The 22,907-nt window shown below is 39.9% G+C and overlaps 1 protein-coding gene across 5 annotated transcripts; it reads left to right on the top strand.

Annotated features, from left to right (window-relative positions):
* Positions 1 to 4,906: 4,906 nt before the first annotated feature.
* Positions 4,907 to 22,907, top strand: dazap1 (DAZ associated protein 1). 5 transcript variants are annotated; one of them, XM_080882331.1, is made up of 13 exons: positions 4,907 to 5,063; positions 6,169 to 6,209; positions 7,882 to 8,048; positions 8,453 to 8,518; positions 9,659 to 9,766; positions 9,998 to 10,046; positions 13,768 to 13,850; positions 16,655 to 16,802; positions 16,989 to 17,021; positions 17,646 to 17,705; positions 18,188 to 18,352; positions 20,500 to 20,592; positions 22,024 to 22,907. In XM_080882331.1, the coding sequence occupies exons 1-13, from the start codon at positions 5,032 to 5,034 to the stop codon at positions 22,194 to 22,196; spliced, it is 1,218 nt and encodes a 405-aa protein (XP_080738457.1). In that variant the 5' UTR covers positions 4,907 to 5,031; the 3' UTR covers positions 22,197 to 22,907. The 5 variants fall into 5 exon arrangements, with proteins under 5 accessions (XP_080738457.1, XP_080738455.1, XP_080738456.1 ...); XM_080882329.1 differs by having other exon boundaries at positions 4,908 to 5,063; positions 9,662 to 9,766; positions 17,556 to 17,705; XM_080882330.1 differs by lacking the exon at positions 22,024 to 22,907 and adding an exon at positions 21,045 to 22,015 and having other exon boundaries at positions 4,908 to 5,063; positions 17,556 to 17,705.

The following is a 22,907-nucleotide window of genomic DNA, read 5'->3' as shown; positions in this document are numbered from 1 at the left end:
ATTGTGTCCAAAACACAACTCCATATACGTTATGTATGTGTTATATACATTGTAAATTATATTATAGGAGTACGATGGTGTTATTGAGCTAACTAACAGTGACACATCATGCTGTGAAGGAGTATTACAGTAACAACAATAATAACAGTAATAACAATTTTATTGATAAATGTGGCAATTCAGCAGCTTCATGCAGTTCCTGTAATGTGAGTGTTTTCCATCTGAGTGAGTCTTAATCTTTGGATTTTGCACCTTTGGTCAAACAAAGATGTTTTTGGGGAGTGTGAAGAGCAGAGCAATCGACTGAAGATAGGTTGCAGCTGTAATAGCAATGGATTTATCATAAAACTCCTGATTAGCACAATGGGAATAACTTCAGGATCTTCATTCATTTGTTTCCCACCAAGGACTTCCATTTAACTTCAAGCTTATAAACCCTGTGTTAGCCAGCGTCACTACAGGCAGATGGTCTTCTTTTGGTCAGGCCCCTCTGCCCAGGTTGCTCATCATCCACTTCACTCCCATTAGGTGAGGCAGAGAGGGGCTGGCTCCTCGGTGAGAGTCATCACCACAGCATGTTTTCATCCACCTACCTCTCTTTCTCACACGAGGCACTTGATTTGTTCAGCCTTTGATATGTGAAACAATACAACATTACTCTTATTCTGCAGCACTAAAATGCAGTCATGTCATGGACCCACCAGAGAACTTTTCAGGAGATTTACCTCCAAAATGTCCCACTCTGGTTGGGTGGTGTAGGTACTGAATTGCAGTGAAGAGCGGATGTCAGTTAAGGTTGTTTTAAAACGTCATATTTTCACAGTCAATACAAACACGTTCATATCTTCAGATGAGAAATTTCTAACTGGTCCAGCGTTTTAAAATAGAACCTAAAGGGGAAGGTAGCTCTGATGCTAGGTCAGATTAAATCACAGCTGAAAGTTTAAAAAGCATCTCAAGAATCAGGCTGGTGTTGCTCTTTGTGTAACAAACGTTTATTAACACGTTTCTGTCTTACATCCTTTATTATTCATTAATAAAAACAGAAATCTTATGAAATCTAATCTTATAGGTCTTACTTATAAGATTAAACTTACGTTTTAAACTTTTCTATTAAATCTATTGTTGCTTTAAAAATTGTGCTATAAATTTAAAATCGACATGGACATAAATTACAGTTTTTCCAACCAAACATATGAAAGCAAAAAGTAGAAATTAACTACAAGATAATATTATTTAAAATGATTATGTGCATTTTAATACTTTTCCAGCTGTAACAAACTGTGGAAACCGCCCCTCTAGTGGCAGTGACAGTTACTGACAGGTATTTGACTATTGGCAGCAGGACTGATCAGAATGTGCCTTATTTTAATAAATGCAAAAATGAATAAATACATTAATTAACAAAATCCTACAAGCTTTGTATTATACTGCTATAGGCTTGGTGTGCTGGGGGACTTTGCATGATGCACTGAGCGTTTCTTATAAACTCACCTGTTTTCTCTCGCCATGTTTTCCAATGTCACTACAGCGTGCCGTTGAAGTTTTTCTACTCTGTCAAGCAGTTTGTGCTTTGTTCCTGTCGAAATAGGGAGATGCTCTGTAAGTTAAAGACTCTACAATATCACAGAGAGAACCCAAACAATCAGGCGACCTCCTGTGAGCAAAATACTTGGAAACAGAGGGAAGGAGAATCTCCCTTTTAACAGGAAGAAACCTGCACCAAAACCAGGCCCAGGGAGGGGCCTGGTTTTGGCCCCCGACTGGTCCTGATCCTGCCCCTCCCTGGGCAGGATCAGGACCAGTTGGAGGTGAGGGGAAGGCGACAGGACAAAAAATAAATAAATAAATGAACATATATATATATATATATATATATATATATATATATATATATATATATATATATATATATATATATATATATATATATATGCTTACATCTATCATGATAGTATCTCATAAATAATATCTCCATAGCAACGCTGTAATAACTCATGGTCAACCAGTGTCCCAGTGGCAGCAGTCAAAAGCAGGTTAGAGGCACAACTTCACAGCCAGTGGTAACCAACAAAAGCATTTACCCCTTCTTGCTTTTGCAGCACACAGCAGGAATGACTGTGAATCTTTTGCTTTGTTTTGTCTTGTTTTTTATTGTGAGAAAGAGGCAACAGCAGTGCAGGGCTTTACGGTATTATGGCAACTGTCAGAAATGAATGATGCAAGACTGACCTTCATGACAGCCTTTCCACAAAGACTGCAGTGCTGCAAAGCTGGTTATAGCTACTACTACAGATCAGTATTAACAAAAATGTAGCCACACTACAGACCAGGAAATATTGGACCTTTTAGGATTGAAAGATAAGGGCTGCAGTTACACAAGAGACCACTGACTTTGCATTTTATTGGCACTGCTTTGTGTACAAATAGACTTTTAATTTGTCTAACAAAACTCGTGATGATGACATGATGTGTTGTATTATCATCATTTTCCCCATTTAAGATCCTCTTCAAATGAGAAAAAACACAAACTATTCATAAATGCACGTGCAGAATGTAGCTGAACATTGTTCAAGTCACTCTGAGATTACTGACGACTAATAATTAGTGAGTACAGAGTGAGTATGCTTTCTGCATATCACCATCTCCTGCTCCTGGTCTTTTATAACTCCCTGTTAACATAACAGTACCCATTTCAAGCGAGCCAATTTCTTCTGAGAAACATGATCAGCTGTTTCCCCCCCACATGCAAAGCAATTTGAAAGAAAAATTGGCTTCAGTCCCAGCGGAGAGTGTGTTATAAATCTTGACATGCTGATTTGTAACCTCACTTTGTCCTCCAAAAAGGAAAGAGAGAGAGAGAGAGAGAGAGAGAGGATCTTCCAAGGACTGAGTGAGAAGGTGAATTTCTCTGACATTCACAGTTCCCACAAGAATTTTTAGGAAAGTTCAGGGAACACAACCACATGGGGGTATCTGCACACCTCTGTGTCTCTATTTTCATTGTTAATTAGTTCTTCAATTATTGAATGTTACAAGTTACACAATTTAATGCCTTCAATGAGAGTAAAGGAGGCAGCATGTGTATAAATTATGAGATGTACATGAAGTACTTTTATGTTTTATAGTGAAAGAGCTCGAGTTTTTTCTCTCCTGACAGTTTTTCCATTTAATCCGATATGACTTGGATGCAGATTTTGTTGATCCTTCAGAGAGTGTTAGAATAAATGTGCGATGGGGAGTTATACGATATACAGTCTGGCGTTCTCATAAAGCATATTTTTCTGTAATGATGCCCAGAAAATTAATGAGGTTCAAAATAATACGTTCAACAAAAACCTGATTTGTCTGATTGGTGGTTAATGATTGTAGTGGGAAAATGGTGTTATTACAGCACTGAATAATATCACCATGTCTACATACAACGAGGATATAAATACAGAGAGTTAGTTTATTTACAACCACACACAGGAGCACATAATACATTACTGAGGGTAGAATAAGTCTAATTTGCCAGAGTACTATTGGCAGCATAAGCACACTCTGTTCAGAACACAGAAGACTTCAATCATTAAAAAAAAAAAATTAATGGGCATTGTGCATGTAAAGTGTTATGTAATCACACATCACCCCTGACACTTGGATTTGCATTCCATGTTTAAACTGTCACTGCTGTCACTTGTGTGTGGTTTTATTTAAAGAGCCGTTGTCACGTCACCATCTGGTTATCAGGCACAAATATTGAAGTAAGGTCTGAATTTGCATAAAATTTGTTGTCTGCAAGGAGGAAAGTTGATTTTGGGCCTCTTCTTTGCTGTAACAGTGCTGGAGGCTGAGCTTACAGTTTTTAAAAACTAAAGCACTGTATGTAAATGTCTCGAGCCAACTTCCAAGGAGTCAGACTTTAATGTGGTCATAAGTAATAGGATTTCTGAGGGTTCGAAGTTTTTCTTTGGACATTGGTCACTTTATCACTTATTTCAGTCCAGTTCTCATATCTGACCATTTTTTGAACCACTCAACACTGTTCTATGGATCATTGAAGTGTAATGGGCACTTAACTCAGAGAACTGGTGTTGTGTCTACACATAATAGACAACTATCTTTAGGCACTTGTAATTAGCAACCTATCATAAAAACACAATTTGTTTCAATTGCTTTAGTTAAATCTAGCAAAAAAAAAAAAAAAAAAAAAATACATACAGTTTGATGGGCATAATTTTTTTTTGTCTGAGGCTAAAATAATGATTAAAGAACTGGATTGAAAATCAGTAACAACAAGTCTTACGTTTTTGTGTAGGCAGGAGTTCAGGAGGTGATTGTCTATAGCTATCTATAAAACATGGTGGATGCTCTCATGGCTTGAACTGCATTTCAGCCAGTGATGTTGGTGATTTTGTCAAAAGTGATGAAATAATGACGGCATCAGATTTTGATCCAATATGCAATAACATCTGTCTGATTGGCAAATGCTCAATTTTTCAGCATGACAATAGTCACAAACAGACTGCCAATGCCGTAAAAGCATACCTCGATAGAAAAACACTGTCATTCATGGATATTATTATTATTATTATTATTATTATTATTATTATTACATACGGATCTTTTGGTGGAGCTTTTACATTTGAATGAGCATAAATAAATAAATAAATAAATAAATAAATAAAAGAAAAAACATGGGGTATCAATCGTAAAGTTGACTTTCTGTTTGATTATCATTCGGTGCTGTGTCTTGCTAATGTTGCCCTTATCAGAGCATTTTAAGGCTGAGTAAACTAACTGTGAAATAAGAATCGTTGTTTAAAGCGTTTAGCTGCCCCCTCGGGGCTCATTAGAATTGACGGGTGAGTGGGTGCTGCTGGGTGTAATGTTCCTTTAAAGAGCGCTGCCCCCCGCAGCGTCGTCATTGCGCAGAGCAGTTTGAACCAAAAAGCGGAGTGACCTTCCTCCGCTCTCAGTCTGAGAGGGGCAGCACTGAAGCAATAAGCCGGTCACAGCTCCCGCGGTCCCCCCGCTTTAGCTTCAGAAATGAACAACAACTTAGTCGGAGATGAAGTCGGGTAAGATCGGTTTAACAGAGCCGTGCACGGCATCCATGCGGAACCGTGAATCTGTTTGTGACTTTCTGTTAGAGCGCTGTGTTGTCAAGCTGTCAGTTGACAGCTAACGTTAGCTAGCAGGCTAAGCTAGCCTGAGTAACTTAGCGAAGTCGCTAGCCTGAGGAAAGGCGGCCAAAAAAGTGAAAGTAGTCTTCAGAGTAGCTCAGCCTTTGGTGCCACAGCTCATGGAGAAATTTACCATGTTTGTGTGAAGTGCTACCACTTGTCAGACGAGTACACGGAATTGTAGTTAGTTATTTCTGTGTTGTTTTCGGTTAGCTCCAAGCAACTGAGCTAGTTGAGCTAACGCTTGCCAGCGAAGCGAAAGTCTCCGTTCCTGACTTCGTCGGTGCGAGGACATTTAGCGGGCACTGCTGGAGGATGGAGCATCCTCGTGTGTAGCCAGTCTTCACTTTTCCCACGGTCGTTACAATTGTCATTTGTGTGTTTCAGCAGTGATCCGAGGCACACATTAACGAACTCGCTAGCGCATTTGACAGAAGTACCGTTTGAACTGCCGCTAAACTTCCAGTTATGCAGGCATCATCCGAGTTCACTGGTCCGCATGCGGAGAGCCGAGCAACCGCTCGTTGCTCCGCTCATAGATGGAAATACGGATCTCAGCGTTGAAAGGTGATAGACACGGGCTGTCGTGGTTTCGGAACTCAGTTTGTGTTAGCCTGCTAGACGCCAGGGCTCTGTCCCGGGTAACTTACGTGGCAGGAGGTTTATAAAAAGCCCTTTATTGTCAAGGCCATTGCCTTGAATGTTAGAAGACCAAAGTGACATCCATAGCAAGGACTAGACCTCAACATGAGTCACACTAAACACGGACATTTTAACTGTAGCTGTACTGTGGATATAACCAGATGCTGCATTGGTAGCAGGCTTGCCTGATGTTGTGTAATAGCTGTGTTCCTGGCTGTTTAATCAGCTGTGCTTTCAGCCTGTGCAGGAGAGCTTTCATTTTTTTTAAATCATGCCTTTCATATGTGACTCCAGATTATCATTTAGTCTGGCTCAAAGTGATGATCAGTGCTCACTTAATGGTCACATCTCCTTTCAGGAAACTTTTTGTGGGTGGATTGGACTGGAGTACCACACAAGGTATGTCACACGGTTTCACCCATGAAGGCTTATTTATATAATTCAACCCTTTCTGCATTGCACTGTTCACGCTGCCTGGTTGTGTATCAGAAATTAGTTGTGAATGTAGCATATAGATCAGGTCAGGTCAAGTCAGTAGCAATACAGAGATGATTTCCAGAGATAATAATGAAATAAAATCTTGCTTTAATATCAGTATTATGATGATATACTGACAGTGACTAATGGGGCTTGCATTTAATTGATAACCTGTCACTGAGTCATGTGAAGACCTGTAGAGAAGTAGTTTCTCTTGAGGTTTCAGTAAATTTATCCTTATGATTGCTAAGAATATGTAGTTAATATTAATTACACATTTTTGACCCTTTAATGTCAAACCCTTCAAAACTCAATATCATGTAATTTTTATCTAATGAGCACCTGAAAGCGAGGTTTTGTAAAACATAACCTGCCAAGGTGGAATTGCTCATTCCTGTTTGTTATTATGAGCACTGTTTTGTTGTGTACCAAAGCATGTGTATCATTTTAATTAGTCCTTAGCCTTGAGTATCTAGAAGCAGACTATGTAACACTCACAGTAACCGTAATTACAGATAATAACAAGTTTTGCATGATATTATTGGTGTAGTGACTTTGTAATATGCATAGACTTGACAGCATACTAGGAACGTATAGTTAGTAGCAGCATTTATTAGATATTAAATCATGTCATTGAAATCTCTGTGGTCATTAATGTGCTTTGTCTGTTATAAAGAACAGGAATATAAAAAGTAGGCATAGTAACGCCTCACGCTTTACTATGATTTCATTCAAACTGTCATTTATGAGCCTTTAATTTTCATATTTCCAAGCAGATAGTGTAAGTGTCCCTGATGGTTTGCTTGTAGCAAGTGTCTCTCGGTATTATTGAATTTTTTGATATGCTGTAGTGACTTTTGATGTGCTTTTCACATCGCAATATAACTGATATATCCACGTGTGTGTATATATATATGAACGTCTCTGTTGGGTGTGTGTTTACACTGTCCTCTCATTCAGTCCGAGCCGGAGATTGTCTTGCTTGTTGAAAGCCCTGCACTGTCTCATGCTAGATTGGCCATTGTGTAACATTGCACGGGTGCTTGTCTGTGCTACCAGCACTGAACCACAGGGCTACGTAACTCTGAGCTTGTTTCTACGGTGATGCCTCAGGGCTTCTCAGCAATGAGAAAAAGCAATTACGGTAATGCTCTCCAATGTGACTCCTCATTTGTTCAAACTTGCACGCCTTGCTTGTCCTGCCTCCGTGGGCGTGTGCGGGCCTTACATTTGTTGGTTGTATATTTAGTGCAATGCAAGATGACAGTGGGTCAATGCTTCATTTGCTCTTGAGGAGTTTTAGTGTGTCACTTACTGTAACATTATGTTTTCGCATGGATAGCACAATACCAGATATTCTTCCATAACAATAAAGGTTCCTTAATACCTTTTGGTGTTGCCAGTATAATCCACAGAAAAATAATTTTTTCTCTCAGGTTTTGGTCCAAGTTGGAGTGTCACAGATATTTTTATGGTGTCCTTCAGCATAAAGAAGTCATCTAGTATTTAAACAATGACTGCACTTCCTTCTCTTCATGAGGAAAATTGCTGTGGCTCAATGCTTTTGCTTTGTTATCTTCTCTTCTCTTCTCAGAGACACTGAGAAACTACTTCTCACAGTATGGGGAAGTAGTAGATTGTGTCATCATGAAGGACAAAACTACAAATCAGTCGCGAGGCTTCGGCTTTGTTAAGTTCAAAGACCCCAATTGTGTACGGACAGTGCTGGAGACAAAGCCACATAATCTCGATGGAAGAAATGTAAGTATTTTAACAACAGAAGAGCAGATGGTTGAATCAAACGCAGTAATCTGCCGGCGCTTTCTGTGAGAAAACTGAGAAAAAAACCTTCATATTGTATTTCATCATCCACCAGTTAGAAGTTATTTAAGGGAGAGGACAGGTTTTCTTTAGGCCATACATGCCTGGAACCATTAGTACAGATGATGCACTTTGGAAAGACTGACATTAGTTTGCCCGACAAGATTTACCTGTTTAAATGAGTGAAATTGAAATAGGGATGGGTTTCTCCCACGTGCATCAAATCAGTTTCATTCACGTGAGATTTTTCTTGGTTTGCTGTGCTGATAGAAACAGTGCGGGGGGTGAGGAACATTTGAAGGTGCCTTTATTTTAGGCTAATGGAAAACTCTCTCTGTTGTTAGATTGACCCGAAGCCATGTACTCCCAGAGGAATGCAGCCTGAAAAGTCTCGAACCAAGGAGGGCTGGGTAAGAGGAATCTGATTTCTTCTGGGGATGCTAGGCTAGCTGTTTCTACTGGAATAAACCTGGAATAGACCCCAGCCTCTCCGTCCCCTCCTCTTCTGGAGGTTAGGCTATAGCTTGTTTTAATGAGGCGACCTTGAGCTTTTAAGTGTAAATTATATATATTTTTTCTTTAAAGTATAATAATTTTCTTTTTTCCCCCCATCGTGACAAAAACACAGCCTTTATTACTTTGAGGTCTGGATAACTCACAGAAACATTAAACAATCTGTGACTTCTGTCAGCTTCGATCTCTTACTGCAGGGACTGCAGCAATATCAGCCACTCTCTGGTACAGCTTCCACTTATTTGAAATTGAAGTATAGAATTGTGACATTTTAAAATGTTCCTGTATAACGACACTAAATTAAAATACAGCTGCATGATTGCATTAACTTTTTTTTTTTCTAGCCGTCTTATCTGAAATGTGATGTTCTTGTAATTGCCCTCACACATCGAGGTATTATTAAGGAGGGTTTGAACATGAGTTGGCTAATGTGGTGCATCGCTCTCAGCAACAAATTTTCTGAAAGGCAGAAATCTCCGCTCTTGCTCGGATAATTTGTGGGTCGATCAACGATGCTTATCAAACCCCTGCAGACCTATTATAGCCATTTTGTCCCTTTGGGCAGCGGGGACTTTAGTTTTGCTGTCAATATAACGTTTTCATAAGTTGCTTATTTGGCTGTAAGCAGACTGTATGTCAGAAGCTTTTAGAAATGCGGCTCTTTGCTTGCTGCTGCTGCTGGAGCCCCTTTCACTGGCTTTAAGTCATGCAGCTGGTACTGAATGTTTTACTAAGTAAACACAAGATGTAATTGTTAGAAATCATTGTTGTAAACAGCCTCTAGCCCTTACGGCATGAGTGCAGTGTACAGCAACGGCGAAACGCTTAGTGGTTGAGAATAAGTGGAAGAAGCCGTGTTCTCTGATCTGTGGAGACTAGTCTTTGCATTGACATGACATGTTAAGAATTATACCCCAGGGCAAGAGGAGAACCTAATTTCTTCTGCACTGTCTGAATAGATGATGGCTAACTGGTCCCTTCCCAGAGTGATCCTGTAAGAGACATTGAAATCCATACACTCCCTGTTTTTTTTTCAGAAGGGCAGCAAAGCTGATAGCAATAAATCAAAGAAGATATTTGTAGGTGGAATCCCCCATAACTGCGGCGAGCCTGAACTCAGGGACTATTTCAATAGATTCGGAGTGGTGAGTATTGCCAAGTGCATAATACAAGTCAGTTCATTATTGTCATTAAGAGTGCTTGAATGGATGTGACATTGAACAGGGTCAGTACTACAGCATAAAAATATATGGGGCGAGATGCGATAGGACGATTCATTATTTTTCCAAACTGAGCAAGAGTATTTAACTGGAATAAGAACGGACCCTTACCAGATTTCTAAAGCTGAGCCACTGTTTCCCTTTGTCCCATTCAAGGTCACAGAGGTGGTAATGATCTATGATGCGGAGAAGCAGAGGCCCCGAGGTAAAAGCTGATCCTGTCCTTTCCCTCCCCTCTCCATACCTTACCATATTAAATCTAATGACAAACTATTCTGCCCCCCCCCCCCCCAAAAAAAAAAAAAAAAAAAATCCCATTCAGCCCCAGCGATCTCGTTTAGTTAATGCACTGGAACGGGAATTTTGTTCATGGTAAATACAAGCATTAACTGGAACCCATACTAGGTTACTACAGTCAATATCAACCAGTTTTTATTATTGCTGTGGAAAAAAACACTGCCCGCTGAGGCTGCATTAAATTCCTCAAGATAAATGAAGGCAATAATTGTGCATTCGTATATGTATTTTTATAACATAATAACGCAAAACTTTAGCTCAACCTGTGTTGTACATTATCACAGTGGGAATATGTGAATTTTGCATAGGTTGTCTAGCAAACTGGTGTCATAAGAGCAAATTAACTGGCTATCATGAGCGTAACTAGTTCATTAGCATTTAGTGTAAGTGATGGCTTCACTTTTTCAAGTATGTAAACAATAGTTGGGTAAAATGAAGAAGTAAAATTAGGAAACTACTTTTTGGTGTAATTTTTCCTCTTGCTCGTATTCACTTCACTTTCAGTGTGAGAGATGGAAGCAAAGTCCACAGTCCTTGTTTATTTGGAGCTAACTTGAGTCTAAAAAAGTCAAACAAAGTTGGTATCTTTCAAAATCTGACACTGCAGTGACCTTTAAACTGGAACCGCTTAAGCAGAGATCTCTTCATAGTGAGTGTAACTAGGAGGACTAAAGACACTTAAGAACTGCTGAATATTTCAGTTTTTAAAAAAGAAAAACAAATACACCTTAAAACAAATATTGACACTAGATTTTTACGTATCAAACGTTTTGTTTGTTTTGTGGCTGTCGCTGTCTATAACCAATCAAATGTAACGTGATATTTAATTACCAGTTAACCTCCCCAGCATTATTTGGCCTTCAAAATGACATTGAAAAAATATGTTGTGCAGTTTTAATACAGCTTAGTCAAAATATTCCATTCCTAGTGCATTTTGTCATTTTCTTTACAAATAGCTGAAATAAAAGGTATAAAAACATATTCTTAAAAAAAGAAGAAGAAAACAACGCATACTAAGGATGCAAATTTGTCTTGAAAACCACAATTAATCACCATGAAGTAAAATGACTTATTTTATCTTTTTTATTTACTAAAACTGTTTCCACTAGTTATTAAAAATGATCTCGGAAACAAGCTAAGACTAACTAACTGAAAAAAAGACATTTTGCAGGAAAAATAGGTGCTCAAAAAAACACAGTACTTAATCACACTGTGCAACTGGCGTATTGAGAACACTTTGAGCGTGTGAAGGGGGGGTTTGTCCTTCAAAGAGGCTGGTTGCAGCCTGCTGTCTTGAGAACAATGGAATCATTTTAAACCCTTTTATTTTCCTTGGACTCCTCAAAACTTTCAGAGACCTAATTTTGAACTTCAGAAAGGACCTTTTATGTTTACCCACTTAAGTCATAAATGTATCATGAGTGTGTGACATGTGTCGACACTTTTAGCACGGATGGCCTCGCTGGGAATCAGACCCGTGCCACCGGACGCGATGGTGTCAGGCCCTGCCCACCGAGTTACAGTCACAGCTGCTTCATCTGCATTTGTCCTACATAGAAACGATGAAGCGGTCACTGATCCACAACACGCACCCCGCCTCTCCCTTCAGAACCCACTCTCTGTTCACTCTCTGTTGGGGAAAAACCCAGAATAGTTTGCCATTGGATTTTAACATGATCTATTGCACAAGTAACAACCATTACATAATCTTTAATAGTGTAAACCTTCTTTTACTAAAACCGTTAGATGCTGATCATTGGAATAAGTTTTCTTTACCTTTATTTAGAAGTAACTGATACTTGTATCTTAAATGGCATAGTATGTGTTTTCCCATACGTAGAAAGTTAAGTATTTTTGTAAGTAAGCCCTTTCTATTTTTTCTTTCTTCTGTCCCCCTTCTTCTTGTGAATGGTTTGAATGTGATTAACGGTGTCTCTTAAGATTTGTCTTTTCTCCTTTAGGTTACTGTGTATTGATGGGTAGCACAGAGGTACAGGCCAAACGTAAATGCAGCCAATTTATTTTATTTTATCCGTTTGTTTTATTTTTTTTCTTTTTAACTTGGTAAAAAATGAGGTGTACACAAAGCTGCATCTATGCTTGCCTGGACTTGACTGATGATTTCACTCTATTAAGCTTAAGAGCAATTTAAGGAAAGTCCTGTCGCAACAGTGTCTCACGGTTGTGATCACATGATGCTGCAGCATAATTATTATAAATAATAACCTTTTTCCCTACATATAATGAATTTTAGATGTAAAGATTTATATATATATAAGATGTAACACAGACTCTGTGTGGACCAATCTTGCTTAATTGTGACCCCAAAAGGTCAATATTGCCTTGGGAAAAAAGTCTAACTAATTACAACTTCAGTAATAATTTATCATTAAATATTTTCAATAATACAAATTTGTAATATAAAGTTTACTCTGATAAAAAATACTTGATTTCAGTAAATTTGTGTCATTTCTGCATTAAAAATACTTAAACTGTCACTTGAATATAACAAATCTTGGTAATTAGTAAGCCAATAATTTGAAAATGTCAAATTATGTTCTAGTTCTCCATCCAGATGGTCTGTAGTTTGTTAGCTGATATTTTAGGCTGGGTAAAATCCTTACCAATGACACCATATGTCAAAATCTTTAATGGGCCAACTTGGTTTTACATTTAGGTTGGGGAACGGGTCATCGACAGATGTTAATAATAGCAGTAGATCACGAGTCTTGGGAATGTTTGGCAGGGTACTAGAGGTCTCTGAAAATCTCAGTTGTCTTGTAGGACATTTAATTGGATTCAGGTTAGGTCCCCAAGTAGAGATGCACACCCAACCCAATTCTGCCACAGCGGAAAGTTAATCAGATTGAAAGTAGATCACTGCAGCACGCAGCAGCTTGTTGGCTCTGCAGGGTTTTGCCTCAGATCATCAGATGAAATAATTTCCCGAACAGCCGGCGTGGTCAAAAAGTTGTCGAACTTGTTGATGCACTTTGTGTATTCCCTTGATGAAACAAAACACACCCTGCTCATCAGTGCGGACGATCAGTTGTGGCCTATATCTTTGTGTTACCGTTGTGAGCAATATTTTAATTGTCCATTTTAGGCTTATCCTGGCTGACTCAAAAGTAAAATACTGAATTTGGGAAAGCTTGGAGAAAGCTTTAGGCATTCTACAGTTTGTGTTTCTCCATATTTTTTGTGATGCATTAACAATGGCTGTTGCGAGTGTGTGCTCCACAGCAATATACCACGGGACAGATCAAGGTGGGGTTTGGATGAAACAGCATGAAGTAATTAATTGTAATATTGGCTCAATTGGAATTCATCAGCTACACGTTTGACCTTTTTATGTGACATTTCACTTTAAATCAAACCTGTCACCCTTCATGTTTAACATTTAAGCACTCCATTATTAATCTTCACCAAAAGTTTCTCTGCACAGTAAAGTTTCCTTTAATTCCCCAGGCGTTAGTCTTGGATTTGTATTGTCTGCGATGTCATCCGAACCCCAGGAGCCTCTTGCTCAGTCTTGACGGATCCTCACTCTGCTGAAGCCCAATACTGTTCTTCATCTTGTGTTGTCACAACCCCCCTGCTACCTTGATTCACTCTTGGTCGTTGGCTAGGTTTTGGATTTATTACTTTCGAGGCCGAACAATCAGTGGACCAGGCTGTCAACATGCATTTTCACGACATCATGGGCAAAAAAGTGTGTAGTTGTAGTTTTATTTTACCCTTAAGATCAAACTGAGGCTTGGGCGACAGAGCAGGAACTGTACTGTGATGCTGCTTTATTGCTCAGAGCTAATTTTCTAGTGGCTTCCTATTTGTGAACGCAGCATCATACGGCTCAAAATTAAGTGTGTAATATCTTAAATTGATGTACGTAATATTTTTTTCATCACATTACATGCCTATCTCCCACTTATGCTTTCATAGTTTCTAAAAGCCCTCATCCTTCTCTTGCTGCTATTACAGTTTAAATTGTCGCCCAAGGCTTTGTTTAAACTGACCACTCCTTTAGGATGTCTAAACAAGTTAAATTGTATTCTACGAATTTCAATTACAGTAATTTTCTGGCTCTTGATGTGCTAAAATGGAAACCAAATGAATGAAATGCAAGGCTTTAAATCCAGCAGTCTTCTTGAGATTTTAACTCACCTAAAGGATTGGTCGAGTCACTTCTATTTTTGTTTCTTTGTTTCTTTTTTTCTTTGTTGTTTTCTTTTCTAATGTTTTGTTGGCAGGTCACTTACACGTCAACATGTTTTATTTTCTTTGTTTTTCTTTTTGAAAAGTTAAAAGCTCAACTCAGTGACCTCAGTTGAAGAATCTCCATACTGTGTCTGTCAATTCTTTAAATCTACCAAATGAAAGTCTGCCACTTCACAGTGTTTGCTTTAACTCGGCGCGTGAAGCAGATGGATGAGGTTTAGTGTACAGAGTCAGTTCAGATAGTGTCAGGTAGGCCGTCCGTCCGGTAAAGTAACAGTAAGTCTACTGTGTTGTAATATTTAAGCACAGCTCTTAACCCGCTGCCACACCTCTGATTGTACCATTGTACGGACAATCCAGCTGACACCTCACCTGAGTTACAACCAAACAAAAAGACATTGACTTGGGTTAAAATGGGACTTTATCCGCTCCCTAGGAAAACCACCCCGGAGAGGCAGTAAATGAAGACAGCCTCCTCCTTGCCCTCCATGCAAATAGTAATGAGTTGTGGGCATGAGAAAATGATCGCAGTACAGTTACATCCACTTATGCATATCCTGTTACTGCACATGTGGTTTTAGTGTTTCAAGGTCAGTCCATAGTAGCTGACACGTTGAAGATCTTTCATAACGTATGTTAAAATGATTTTGGAGAGACACACCTCTCTGTGTCTCCCTTCTTAGATGTTTTTCTCTGTCAAACTTGACTTGGAATAAGTACTCGAGGGAGAACGAACAGTGACAAGATGGCTGTAAAACGAACCGATCGCCACTCTGAATTGGATGTGACATTCAATAAAGACCTCAACTGGAGTCCTCAGTCCAAACCACAAATTAAATGATATTATTAACTACCAGTTAATTTTCTCCAGAAAATACCTAAGGCCAGGAAATTTGAAAGCTTCCCTGAAATGGATTTTATTATTTGCCAATTTAGAACGGCAACAGATTTTCATTCAGATGTCACTGATTATTACATGAAAAAGATGAGCTGAATCCAATTTTGCCAGCCCGACCTGTATACTCTCTGCTGGTACCCGCTCCCCTTGACTTTGCCCTCATTTCTTGTAGGATTGGGGGCTCAACTTAATCCATTGTTCTTGACTTGACATTACCTTACGCTGGGACTTGAGGGAGGCTGGGAGATATGAGTTACAAAATTAGAAATTGGAGCACATCAAACTGTGGAACAAATCCCAATTCTGCTGTTGGGGACTGTACAGAAGTCACGGTATCCATCACTCGTAGCTGAGATGCCCAAGGGAGAAAGTGCTCAGGTAACCGGCGGCGAGGCCACTCCCGGAAACATGTGCATGTAATTAGGTCGACAGAGAAGGAAGAGGGGAGGCTGGGGAAGGTGGTAACACCTTAAAGCAGGGAGGAATTTGCAATTCGTTTTCCTCCCGCAAGGTGACCCCAATAACTCAACCTCTCAGTCTATTTATGGTTGGCTCCCCCTTAGTCTCAGCCTGTTTCTTTGCTCTGGTTAAGTGCTGGCAGCTTTGCCTAGTTATAGACAGCGAAGTTTTGTTATTGGGTCAACACATTCATACTTGACTCAAGGTCACCCAATTTTTTTTATATATATTTATATATAATTAAAATTAAATCAAATGTGGCATTTAATTAACATCGTCTTTATCAAAAATGAAGAAACAACTTGTCAAATTTATGGACAATTGCTGGGATCCAGTTTGAAAACTGTTTTCTCACTTTTGACACAGTATGAAGATTCAGATTTAGATTGAATAAAAAAAAAAAAAGACTGTTCATTTGTAGTTTCTGCATGTTTACCTTATATTCTGTTAGAGCTGAGATACCGATCTACATCCATTCCCCCTTAAAACTTATACCAAAACAAAATACAAATGAAATTCTCTGTAAGCGTTAGCTGGAGAAAGGTAAGTCATGACCTTCCATTAGATGTCTTTATCTTTTATATAGGGTAGTTAATGACAAAGAAAAAGACAGACATCTATGTTTCTCAGGTACCTTTCAGATCTTGGATCATTGATTGGCTCTTTGATTTTCTTTTTTTCTTTTTTTTTCCTGGCCAGTGAAATTCCCGATTAACACAGAGTACCTGAGACACATAGCCATACAGCCCTTCTGGCTACACAGTAATATTAATTTATATATAGCTGGCCCACATAAATTAAATAAACATAAAGTAAAATATTTCAAACTGGCCCAAATTGCTGAGATTAAGTATCAGAGCTAGGACAGGTCTGTCTAGGTGAGGGGCTTCATGGACTTTTTACTGGTGTTGCCAAATGTGCCCTCCTTGTCCTTTGTCCAGGTGGAAGTAAAGAAGGCCGAACCTCGTGACAGCAAAGCTCCTGGCCAGCTTGGCCCTGGCCAGTGGGCGCCCAGGGGCATCTTGAGTGCAGCTAATGGTTGGACAGCACAGCCTGCTCAGGGCTGGCAACAGCCTTATGGGCCACAGGGTGAGTGGGAACAAGTCCCAGAGCAGAGCAAGAGAAGCTCACTGTTCAGAGGAAAATCCAATGTTTAATCCTCTGCTTAAACATTAGGTTTGTATGTATGTGTGACAGTTTGAATACTTAACTGTTATGTGAACATTTTATGTTTTCAGTCTAATCTTTTTTTTTTTTTCCTTCTCCTTCCTAAAGGAGTGTGGGTGTCAACTACCGGCCAGCCCATAGGTAGGTGTTAGTCCTCCACTTGACAACACAAAAACTGTCTTCTTTTTGTTATTTTTGTGGCTTTCTTGCATGTTGTGTAACTGTTAGACTGCAGATACATGTGTTTTTGCCATGTGATCATGTGCTTATCTCAAAACGCTTGTGTGACAGCACAGGGCTCGCACACGGTGTGGCCCATGGACCGATGACAGTTAACAGTACATGTTATCACTGATTCATTAAGGCTGAGGCTGCTGATAATTTGCTGCTCGAGACAGATGGCAGCATTGAATGGATTCCGGGCCTCCCTCTGCTATTGGTCAGGCTCGGCTTCATATCACCACCTCCGGGTCAACCTGCAGCGCTCGCTGCAGTGTCGACTCTGTGCTCGCTCGCAAGATCCTTCAGTTTCAGATAGTCGTCTGCTTCAGTCTTTAAACAACTTCTCTGTGCACACTTTTAATCAGAGAATCTGTTTGATGCAGTTCATATGTATCCTATTATTGTCAACTGTGCTCAAGTCTCATTAGTCTTTGTTATTCTGTGTTGGGGTAGGCGGGTATGGACCTCCGTTGCCAACAGGCCGGGGAACCCCCGCCCAGCCTCCGTCGCCTTTCAACGCATTCCTGGTCACGACCCCGGCAGGTGGCTTTGCTGCACCTCAGGGCTACCCTCAGCAGGGCTACAGCACCGCACCTCAGTTTGGTCAGTCGTACTAACTCAGTCACATTTTACTACTGTTGATTGGTAATGCTGTGTATATAAATAAGTTAATAGTTTGGAGGCCAGTAGACGGTGACTTTTATTTATTTTTAAAGCATTTGAAAAAAACATGTTTAGTGCAGCGTCACTGAAGAAAAGAGAAGAAAATTTGAAACAATGATTTAAGTCATTTTTGTAACAATCACAGTTTATATTTATGAAAGACATGTATTGGCCACACAGAGCTTTGGTTCTTATACCCCTTATGTGGTCTAGGTTTAGACTGTTAGACAGTGATATTAGGTGAATAAATGGTAGTTAGTGCCTTGACTAGAAGTGTTTTTTGTGAGGTGGTAATGGTGTCAGAAATCATCCACTTTTTTTCTCCTTTTTTGCACACAAATGGTATAAAATGCTAAAGCAACGCTAGAAAACGTTCTTTGGGGTGAAAAACAAATACAAATCATGATATGTCTTTCCAACAGGTTACAGTTTCGGCACACCACAAGCAGACCAGTATGCTCCACAGGTTCCTCCTCCACCCACGACTCCAGGAACTGCACCGCTGGGCTTTGCACCAGCCACCACACCGACTCAGGATTTGAGCAAAGCTCCCACCGGGCAGCCTGACTTCACTTATAGCCAGTATGGTAAGACGGGCTTTGTGCATAAAGAATGCCGCCTCTTTTCTCTCCCAGTTGATTTTTCTTCACCTCTCGGTCCTGCCCGTCTCCCTGGTTATTTTACTGGGTGCAGCTACAGCCTTTTTAGGTTCATGAGTATTCCCCTTAGACGAGCAGGAGCTTGCTGATGGTACCATTTAGCTTGAACGGCTACACATGCATACATGCTTTCTGCATAAATGAACCCCTCTGGCTCTGCCAAGAAGATCACTGCTGAAGTTTCGCCATACCCAGGAGTCCTCAGCAGTCATTTCAGTTGAGTGTTTCCGGCGGGCCCTGGATTGATAAAAGATTGGTAGGTCTTGGTAGGTTTGAATTAGATCATCCTGCCTTGCGATGTTTGTTTTTCCTGTTTTGTTTTGTTTTGTTTTTATTTTAAAAGGATTCCAAACTTGGCCTGAACGTGCAAACCATTTGATTTGATTTGGTTCAGGCACTCCTGCTTTTCAGTTAATCCCTTCGACCCTTCCTCCTCTTCCATGTTGATGACTTTGCTGGCTTCTTTTCCCAGACTTGGCACGATTCCCATAGAAGAGCACCAGCATGACAATATTATCTTATGAAACACTGTTTCTGGAATATGCCGTGTCCAATCTGCCAAGCCACCTATCAGATTTTTTTTCACCATGTTCATCATTGTTATTGCACTGGAGCTTTGCATGCTTGTCTGCAGAATGTGACCTTTTTCCACTCTGTGTTGTAAATGCATAGAGATATTGGAGTACTGGATTAGTCATTTTTGACTAATGTGTCTGTAGGTTGTACTTTGTGGTTTCTGTCTTTGTGGTCTTTGAACAGTGCTGTCGACCAGTCTAACAAAACCTTTAGATCGTGTCGGACCACAATAAATATTCGTCCTGGATCTCGACTGAGCTCTGAAACTGCTGCCACATTTCAGTCAGCATTCAGTGCCTTGAAAATGAGACAGTTCGCCAATCCACTTTAGTAGAAAACAATGATTTGTAGTTTGTATGATTTTAAGACTGTTAGGGGCCTGAATCACATGTTGTAAATGCACGATGGAGAACCGGCGATCACGCTGAGAGCACAAATGGAGGCCGGAAGTTTTCAGATGTGAAACAAAAGGCCGAGATAAAAACTAACCAGCATCCATGGAAAAGGAGCAGTCTTTGTCTTTGTTCAACACCGAGCCATTCACTTACATAACCACACAGGCAGATAACAGTCAGATGCTCATTCATAGCTTCCATCCAGTTTCTTGGCTGACTGGTGTTATTTTATTTTTTTATTATCATTATTATTATTCTGACTTGGCTTCCAGCTGCTTCCAACTGCTTAATCCCACATCTACAGCAGTCCTGCGATTGCTGCCAGTCATGACAGGTGCCCATCTTGTTCAGTGTTTTGTGCCTGTGCTTATCCTCCATCCAGCTTTTTTGCTTTTACTGTTCAGGCACTTTGTCTGCTTATCAGTTGGTAGAAACAGCAGAGCCTTGCGAAGGTTTTGTGAAATGAGCATAAAACACGGAGCTCAAAAGTGACGCAAGATTTAGATACTGGATAAGTTTGTGTGTAAAACTAGCAAATGGTTAGTTTGGCTTTTATTAAAGTGATGCTTGTCTTAAAAGCAGCAGTTGTCGAAATGCCCTTGAGTGCACTGCCAAGGTGCATTCGATTTCTAAGAGAACTGGGGTTATTCAAGTAACCAAACAAAGAGATGAAAAGTGCACACAGCAGTGACACAAAGACTCCAAGTGGCGTGTTGAAAGATGGGAAACAAGCCTAGAAATGTGTATCATGGTAGACCAATGGTTCTCTTTCTTGTTTCTAGCTGCTTCCTACCCGTATTTTCAGGCTTCTTACTTGTTTTGGTGGTTTTTTTTGTTGTTGTTTTTTTTAGAACAATGCACATTTCACAAAATTTTGCGAGACCAGGCTGGCATGATAAAGTCAGGTGTGCTAGCAGCTAGCTCACACATGTGTTTTGACTTGTAGGCGAAGCTGAAAAGAAATGCATCGCGGAGCATAGTGCAGACCCATTAAATAAGTATAAATGTACAGCTCTGTTAGCTCAGTAAGAGGGGGAACTATGTAAAGTAGTCGGCCAGCCGTATGTGGGTTCAGTCAACCTGGTCTCCTCATCTCCCTGATAGGCTTGGGTAACTACCCTCAGGACCCCTCTGCCTACGGACCAACGCGTCCTTCTCACAGTTATGGTCAGGATGAGCAGGGAGGATATAGTTCAGGTAGGTGCCAGCATCGTCTTCTCCAACCACAAAAGCAGCATTTGTTCAGTAATACAGTATTTAGAGCTGCAACTTGGTTCTGTGCCTCTTTTCTTTTGCTCTGTGTTGAGTATTTTGCATGTACATTTTGCATGTACATACAAATTACTATGTGTATTCTTGTATAGTAAAATCAAGCTATTGCAAGCCCCAAAGCTGAGTGGATTTGAAAGAAATTTAAATTTGGCAAGCTTAGCCGTAGGCCTGCCGTTTCCCTCAGCAGCTGTAGCTTTACTATACCAAGACTGACCACATCCTCCTTTTTTGTTCACTTTCTCAGTCTGCATTGCTTTGCTGGTTGTTAAAGGATGATCTAATTGTCAGAAAATGTGTTCATGGTTCAGTTATCTCTATGCATCAGCAGTCCATTCAACCATTGTTTCTTTTCCCCATGTACTGTCTCCACATTTTAGCTAAAGGGGTGAGAAAGGAAAGAAGATTTAAAGAAGGCCACGAAACCAGTAAATTTCAATTTCTCTCAGATTGTTCTGTCTCACGGTCCTGTTGGGATCACTCCTCGTTTTAGTTCTTTTCCTATGAAATTTTGTTGTATTTTCCAATTTTCACCATTTTCTTTCTCTCTTTTCAATTCAGTTATTCAGAACTATCTCTGAAATGCTTTGTTTTCTGTTTGTTTTTTGTTTTTTTTGGTGACACATTGATACCTTCACTCTTTTGTTGACTGGCTTTTACCAGGGTTGGAAAATAATCAGTCGCCATGAGCAGGTTTCAGCAGTGTGAGCAGTGCTTCTGTTTTTTGATAAGATTGGTTTCCTTCCCTGGGAGTCACTGTGGTTCCCTCGTGTGTTTGCAGGGAGATGGTGCCACCGCGTGCGTGTGCGTACGCGAGAGTGTGTGTGTAGGAGAACATCCCAAGTGTCTCAAACAATGTTTTCCTCAATGAAGCCATTTAAAAATGTCCCTTAAATTCAACTGAAATTTTCCTTTTACTGTTTGTTTGAACGCACACAGGTTTTGACATAAAAAGGCTCATTGAAGGATTACACAACTAGTTGGAAAAATCCACCATGAAACACTGAGAAAACTTAAATTTACTGTCAAGCAGTGCTTACTCTGTTTCTAAACCCCTGTTGTTGCTTGGTTAGAGCTGCACAAAACTGCTTCAAAGCTGCAAATGTAGCACCTGCACCAAGCAACACGCACAGCAGTGTGTCCTGTAATATTTGGAATATGGGAGCAGTGTGAGTACAATAAGAAGCAGTTGGTGTTAGATTTTTCCTTAAAGTACAAACTGTGAATATTTTACATTAAATTTATTCAGTAAAAGGATTTAAGGCATTAGCCTTCTATCGAAACACCATCCGGTGAACCTGACATTAACGTCACCCCCTCTGTCCTGTCTGCACCTGTCCTGTGTGTTGTTCACCTCAGGGTACGGTCAGGACCTGACAGCCTTCGGCCACAGCTTCGCAGACCCCAGCCAGCCGACAGCCTCGTATGGTGCACCGACAGCACAGCCCGCCGCTGCTCCCCAGCCTGCCGCCAGCGCATTCGGCAGAGGGCAGAACCACAACGTACAGGGCTTCCACCCGTATCGACGCTGACCACCACCACCATCACCCCTTCCCAGGCAGGACCGCTGTGTAAAGTTCAAAAATAAACAAAAAATAAGAAGTCAGGGAAATCTGTGTTCTTGCTAAAATGCAAAACTGGAGTTCTGGATGTTCTTTAGGAATGTTGAATGCACACAGTTTGTGAAACAGGGATTCCAGTAAATTTAAAAGGGTATTTTTTGTCTTTTTTTAAAATTATTTTATTTTATTTTTTCGTTTTGCATAAATTAAAAAAAACATTCAGCAGAAAGAAGCTTTTATTCCCCACCCCCAACCCATGTTTTATAGTAGAAATAAACTACTTTGCAATAATTTTGTCTGGTCAAACACTAGCACAGAGACTATATGTAAAGAGACTTGCCTATGAATATGTATATTTATGGTGGACACAAATGAAAACAGGGTCTCAAGTTTCCTCAGCTTTAAATTATAGGGAAAATGTTTTTATTTTTCATTTGGTGAATTTTGTTTACTTTCTGAGCCTTTAAAGTTTGTTTAAAATGGAGATTATGAATATATATATTATACACAAACTGTGCAATTTTTTAAAAAGGAAAAAAAATTTTGTACTATAAATGTACACTTTGCTTGTTTTTTTATTTAAAGATGTAGACTTCCCTCAGGTGGCTGTTTTGGGTGCATTTTTGCACTTATGCAAAAAGTAAAGATGAAAAATTATTACAAAAATAAACGTTTTAAGGA

The sequence above is a fragment of the Rhamphochromis sp. 'chilingali' genome (assembly GCF_963969265.1).
Source record: "Rhamphochromis sp. 'chilingali' genome assembly, chromosome: 5".
NCBI classification, from domain to species: Eukaryota; Metazoa; Chordata; class Actinopteri; order Cichliformes; family Cichlidae; genus Rhamphochromis; species Rhamphochromis sp. 'chilingali'.
The sequence above is the reverse complement of the archived record's forward strand: the minus strand, read 5'-3'. Positions and strand labels throughout refer to the sequence as shown.

Excerpts from the sequence above, each read along its gene's own strand:
- dazap1 (XM_080882328.1), top strand. The coding sequence starts at position 5,032 with ATGAACAACAACTTAGTCGGAGATGAAGTCGG. Across the intron at positions 8,519-9,658 it reads CTCGAACCAAGGAGGGCTGG|AAGGGCAGCAAAGCTGATAG; the intron begins GTAAGAGGAATC and ends TTTTTTTTTCAG. Across the intron at positions 18,353-20,499 it reads CTTCACTTATAGCCAGTATG|GCTTGGGTAACTACCCTCAG; the intron begins GTAAGACGGGCT and ends TCTCCCTGATAG.